The 6882-nt window shown below is 38.7% G+C and overlaps 1 protein-coding gene across 1 annotated transcript in view; it reads right to left on the bottom strand.

The window, feature by feature from the left end:
- Positions 1–6882, bottom strand: part of LOC102481925 (C-type lectin domain family 4 member A) — a 30105-nt gene that overhangs the window by 12959 nt on the left and 10264 nt on the right. Inside the window, exon 3 of the mRNA XM_006146630.3 lies at positions 2435–2536. Coding sequence (XP_006146692.1) covers positions 2435–2536 — 102 coding nt within the window. The remainder of the gene's footprint in view (positions 1–2434; positions 2537–6882) is intronic.

The following is a 6882-nucleotide window of genomic DNA, read 5'->3' as shown; positions in this document are numbered from 1 at the left end:
CAGTGTATTTAAGGTAGCAAAATACATTTTGTATGCTGTAAAAATGTAGTGAATAAATGTAAAAATAAATAAATAGGAAAAAGTAAATAAATAGAAGATGGAAGTCTCACATGCACAAAAATTCTAAATAAATTATGTAGATACTTACGATGGTTAATTTAATGTCACCTTATCTGAGCCATCCATGGTGCCTAGAAATTTGGTCACACATTTTGCACCAAATAGTCTTGGCCTAATTCAATTCATTGACGATCTTAATGTAAGAAAAGGATAATCTCTTCTGAGCAGGAGGGAATTCTTCAAGGAACCAGCTGTTAGATAATGGCTATGTCACTGAACTCCCACGTATCTGACTGCAGTTCGAGTCCTGGACCTGGTGGCTTAAACTCACGCTGGGCACATGTGTATGCATGCCCAAGATCCAGAGAAGAAAATGGAGGAGAAGGGATTGCAGCATGGCCATGCCCCCATGGGGTGATTTCTCGCTTTCTATCTCTCTGTCTCTCTCTGTCTTTCTGGTGAGTGCACACTCCCTATAGCAAAAACCTCTCAAAAAAAGAGGGAATTCTTCAAAAGACTGCCTTAGGAGTTCACCTGCAGACACAATATTCCTGGTTCTGGAGCCCACTGCCTTTGGTCTCAAACTACAAGTATTCCCTGGGTCTCCAGTTCCCCAACTGCCCACAACAAATTTTGTAATTCTCAGACCTTCACAATTGTACAAGCCAATTCCTTAAAACAAAGTATCTTTTGATATTTACATCCTATCAGTTCTGTTACTCTGGAAAACACTGACTAATAAGCTCCACCCTGATAGACCAGCAGCAAAACTTCTCAATCCTAGTGTGGGCTGTGCATAGCAGCTTTCTTCCAAAGAATATAGTATGGAAAAAAAAGGGGGGAGTGAATAAATTCACAGTAGAAAACCTAACACAAACTATCTGAACCACATGATCAAGGTCAACATCAACTATCGGAATCATTTTGATGTTATGAAAATAGCTTGATTTGATGTTATGAGAATAGCATCCTACAATACATTTGTAACCTTCCTCCTCAAAATCAATAACCTCATTAGAAAGTCATTAGAAAGACACCAGACAAATTCTAATAGAAGAACATCTTATAATATAACTGACCCATATTCCTCAAAATAGTCAAGGTCATCAAAAACAAAGAAGAATATGAGAAACTATCATAGCCAAGAGAAGCATTAAGTGGGATGAAAATTAAATGTTATGTAGTATCCTAGATGGGATCCTGGTAGAGAAAAATAACATTAAGTGAAATTTTAAAAATTGGAATAACTTATCAACTTTAGTTAATGACTATATATTAGACTGGCCCTATTGCCTAGTGGTTAAGGGAGCCAGATCCCACATGGCAGGATTTGGCTCATGTTCCAGCCCTGCTGGCTTGAAATGCATGCTGGGCAGGTGTGTCCATGTGTGTGCATGCCAAAATCTTGACAGGATGAAGAAATGAAGAAGGAACTGTGGTATGACCACACCCTATTGACAGGGTACTTTCTTTCTTCCTTTCTGTTTCTCTCTCTCTCTCTCTCTCTCTCTCTACCTCTGACAATTAAAAAATACTCTTGATGATAACTTATCAATATATTGGTTCATTAATTGTAACAAATGTATTCTACTTGCGTATGATGCTAATAACGGGATACTATGTCCAAGGTGAAATGAAATGAGATATCTTTGTATTATCTACTTAATTATTCTGTAAAGATAAAATTGTTCTTAAAATAATCTAATAATTTCTAAAATTTATAATAATTTTCATCCACAATTAAACTATCATCACCATGAGCATTACCATCAAGTAATTTTAACTGAAATGTGAGAAAAAGAATAAATGTCCACTTAAAATTTGGAAGAAAATGAAGGTTGAAGAAAACCAAAAGCAATAAAACTTTTTTCACAAATAAGCTCTATTTCCTTGCATAAATAAATTGAAGATAGAAGTCATATGGAACAGTGATTAAGATGCTGGACTTCCACACAGCTGTGAATCAAGTCCCCTACCTGATGGTTCGAAAAATCACACCACCATGTCTGCACATGTGCCAAAAATTCCAGGAGGAGAAAGGAGAAGGGATTGCGGCATGGTCATCCCCCCTGGGGTCTGATTTCTCTCTTTCTGTCTCTCTTTCTGGAGAGTGCACGCACGCACCCTAAAGCAAAAACCTCTCAAAAAATTAATTAATTAATTCAATAAATGCTTAGCGAGAGTCCACTGCTTTAAATAAAATTAATAAAGATATGCCTAAAAGAATTTTAGGTCATGTATATTTGTACATTGGTAACTTTTAAAGATAATGAGACCCAAAATTGAGCCAACTAGGAAGTCTTCTCAGAAACATTGGTTTGGGATCCTAGAAGAGTAGAGTCAGCAACTGAATTCCAGGCTCCTTATTTATTACCTTGCATGGTCTTGTTCTTTTTCATACACTCCAGTGTTGTGTGAATTAGTTCTTTTGTCATTTTTTTCTTTTCATGAAGCTGAGAATATTTTTGAAAGAAAACTGGAAAAGAGAATAAAGATCAATCATTTTCCTGGTAGCATTATGATTTTATTTTCATTGTTACTTTATTGCATTTTTATAGAAAAATCTACAAATGTTCAGTTATTTGGGTTGAATGATCTTGACTATAAAATATTTTCCATTACCCCATAGTTAATATAATCCTAATTGTACTGATTTTGAAAGCATAGAAATTTCCAGGCATACCTGAAAGATCAGTAATTTAAAGAAAACATGCCATCAACAGGTGAATCATAAGTTTGTGTATATATAAAAATATATATAATACATATACACACATATCTTTATATTTATTTATATAAATGTGTGGAAATATAGATAGATATAGATACACACACACACATATGATAGAATGCTTTGCAGTTATTTCAAAGGGTGGGATTCTGTCACTTGAAGTAATGCGAGTAAGTCTTGAGGACATTATGTTAAGTGAAATAAACCAGGCACAGAAAGAAACACCACATGTTCTCTCTCACATAGGGAAATTGGAAACTGACCTCATAGAAATAGAGGGCTGCACAATGACTGCTAGAGGCTATGAAGGAAGGAGGGGGAGAGGATAGAGATTTAAATGGATGAAAATAAAATTGCAGCTAGATAAGAGGAGTAGTTATAAAACATAGTGGAGAGAATGGGATTAACAATAACTGTACTGCCATGAGAGCTGAGATCTAGTACTTTCAGGGTTAAGAGCAATGAAGTTGTTTTCCAGGAAGTCACCCTGAAAAAGCATAAAGGGCAGGCCAGAAGAAGACTGAGTCTGCCATGAGAGCTGAAATCTAGTGCTTTCAGGGATAAGAGCAATTGTTGGGACCATGCAGCCAACATAGGCTGAATTTAAAGGAGCTGCCCCTCATTCCTAAAGCAAGGACTGGACTGAGGAAAACTGTAAGCAAGGTCAACAGTTTACAAGTCCCAATTCTCCACTGTGTTGATATTCTGGCCTACACTCAATTTCTCTGCCATGAGCTTTACTGACGGTACCCCATAAGGACAAAATAACACCCCTAGCTTTACTGTAACTTTTACAATAATCCTGAAGGAATGTGGATCCCTAACGTGGCAGTGAATGGGAATTGTTTCCTGAAGTTCACCCCATCTACCTGGAAAATGTTAATAAAGAATGCTGCATTCACCTCTCCTACTGGGGATTACATAGATAACATTAGAGAAGTTTGAGTTAGTGGAAAGCTACTAAATTGGTGAAATGACCTCAGTAGCTGGGGGAGGCTTAGGGACTCATCCGTGAGGCACTGATACCCCAAAGACCATGAGCCACCTTTGATCTCAGGACAAGGGAAGATTGTCATTCCCTAAGCCACAGCCATTGTATAGAACAGCGCGTAGAGGGTACCAAGTATACAGTAACCTTTAGGTCAGTCATTAAGCTGCTCGCAAGACCACATTCCTTTCCCATGTAGGCAATAGGCTCACCTCCTTAGCTGTAAATTACCCCAAAAGCAATATAGATATTTCACTTTAGTATATATTAACCGTGTCTTTACTTGACAAGACAAGATTTCTATCTAGGCCCAGGACTGAAGTTATCAAGCTGACCTGGGACTGAAGTTATCAAGCTTCTTGCAAGCCCCCTCTTCAAAAGACCCTTCTGAATGGTAATCAAGATCTAAGAAGAAAATGCACCAGATAGATGGACTCCCTCATCCTGAGAACTGTAATTGATTATACCTAATCAAACAAGACAGACATCATGTTTTATGATCATTGTTCCTGTACTTTGTATACCCTATTTCTTAGAGTAAATCTTTTATTTCCCCCTCACTCCTCCTACTCCTGTAAGACATCCCTCAGTAAATATGTTTGTTTGATAGCCACTGGAGCTGCAGTCTTGAGCTGGCTCTGACTGTAGTCAGCTTAGAACATGCTAAAGAGCATTGAGGTCTCAGTCTGATTGTTCCTGATCACCCGTGTCGCCTTCCTGTGTACGAGCTTCAACCCACCCCAGCTGGAGCAGGCCTCTGGCAAGTAATGAAGAAGTTCTGCTGAGAAGTCACCCTGGTAGAGCCCCCTCTGTTCTTTTCTCTCTGTCTCTTTCTGTCTCTGTCTTTTCATGAATTTTTCTTTTTAAAAATTTTAAAGGTATTTTCTTGGCTCTGAAATCCTCCTTTATGGTGGTAATAATCCCCTCCCATCTAGGAAACCATAAAAGGCCAGCCAGAGAAGAGTGAGTCTGTCATGTGAGCTGAGATCTAGTGCTTTCATGTGTCATGCCATGCAGTTTTCATTTTTTTGGTTTTGTTTGTTTGTTTGTTTTGGGTATTTTTTTGGAGAGGTTTTTGCTATAGGGTGTGAACACTCACCAGAAAGACAGAGAGAGACAGAGAGACAAAAAGCGAGAAATCACCCACCAGAGGGGATGGCCACATTGCAATTCCTTTTCCTCCATTCTCCTCTCAGGATCTTGGGCACGTAAGCACACGTGCCTGGTGTGAGTTTAAGCCACTGGGTCTGGGACTTGAACCATGGTCTACTACATGGGATTCCAGCAACATAACCATTACACTGACTTCTGGTCCCTTCATTTTTTGTTCTATAAGATTAACAAAGAAATCTTTTTGTTTGCTTGCTTTATCATTTTTCCTTTTTTTCCTCTTTTTCTCTGTTTTTTTTTTCTACCTCATTGCTTTGCTGCTCACCTACACACACTGAGTGTCCAGACAGATCTAAGTGAATAGTAGCCAAGCATCTGAATATTATTAGGGTCCTCGCATTCCTCAATTCCCACAGAATCTGCAACACAAAGGGGAAAAAAAAACGGAATGCCATGGAGTTTGCAGACTATCTCTTCCTGTGCTTCTCTAATCACTCAGATTGAACTTCTAGAAAATATGAAGAAATGAATAACCCGTATGATGACTAGAAGTCATTGCAGAGGCACAAGAGATATGAGAAACCAAGAAATATCTCTCCCTTAACGGAAAAGTACAACTCCTCTTCATCCATAGACAGTACAATGGAACTCATGGAAATATCTGGTAAACAATTTAGAATATTCATAGTAACAAAGCTAACAGAAATGGAAGAGAAGAGAGACAATGAAAACCAGAAGAAAAAAGCCAATGAGGGAACCAGCAGTTAGCGTAATGGCTATGTCGCTGGACTCCCATGTAGTCGACTGTGGTTCGTGTCCCGAACCCGGTGGCTTAAAAATCACGCCGGCGCGTGTGCGTGCGTGCCCAAGATCCCGAGAGGAGAATGGAGGGAAGGGATTGCGGCGTGACCATCCCCCCGGGGTGTGATTTCTCGCTTTCTGTCTCTATGTCTCTGTCTGTCTGGTGAGCACATACACCCTATAGCAATGAGTTACAGAGGGTGAGGAAGTTCTTGTGACAGCTGAAAGAGGAAATACACACCATAAAAAAAGAATCAAATGGAACTGTCGGAGATGAAGACTATAATACAGGAAGTCAAAAACCCCTTTGAAAGTATTAAAAGCAGACTAAGTTATACAGAAAATCAAATCTCAGATGTAGAAGACAGAATTGCTGGACTATCCACCATGAAGACTGAGAAAATAGCCCCTCGAAATGACAATAATATACAAGAAATATTAGATACCATCAAACATCCAAACAGCCAGATAATCAGTATCCCAGAAAGTGAAGAGACTAATAAGGGCATTGATAATGTATTCCATGAAATCCTGGAAGAAAACGTCCTAAACCTAGAGAGGCATTCAAAGATTCTGACACAAGAAATACAGAGGACCCCAAATAGTAACAATCCAAGAAGATCTTCTGCAAGTCACATTATAGCCAGAATGATCAAAACCACAGACAAAGACAAGATACCCATACTGGCAAGAGGGAAACATCAAGAAGACTCCCCCATGGCTTCCGAGAACTAGTGATTTCAGGGAAAAAAAGAGAAATGAAGATTTCCTACTGATAATTCTGCCTCCAATCCCCAAACTCGAGTGGTAGCCTTCTCTTTGTCTCTGTCTCTGTCACTGTCTGCCTCTCTCTGTGTCTTCTCAATTTTTTCTAATTTTTCCTTTATAAAATTTTTAAGGTAAAGTATTCTCTTGGCTTTTGGCCCCACCTTTATCTTGCTAATAATCCCCTTTCTCTCTCCCCTCCAGGAGTGGCAAGGGGCAGGCCTTCAGAAGAAGACTCCTCCATGACTACTGAGAAGTAGTGATTTTGTGTGGTGCACAAGCACGCTACAGTTTTTTATTTTTTTGCTTTTTGAAAAAAATAAATATTTTAATAGTTATTTTTTTCTTTCTTTTCTCCATTCTCTCTCTCTCTCTCTCTCTCTCTCTCTCTCACCCGGAAAATAAAAAAAAATAAATATAAATATAT

This window comes from Tupaia chinensis, unplaced genomic scaffold, assembly GCF_000334495.1.
Source record: "Tupaia chinensis unplaced genomic scaffold, TupChi_1.0 Scaffold000183_1, whole genome shotgun sequence".
Taxonomy (NCBI): Eukaryota; Metazoa; Chordata; class Mammalia; order Scandentia; family Tupaiidae; genus Tupaia; species Tupaia belangeri.
The sequence above is the reverse complement of the archived record's forward strand: the minus strand, read 5'-3'. Positions and strand labels throughout refer to the sequence as shown.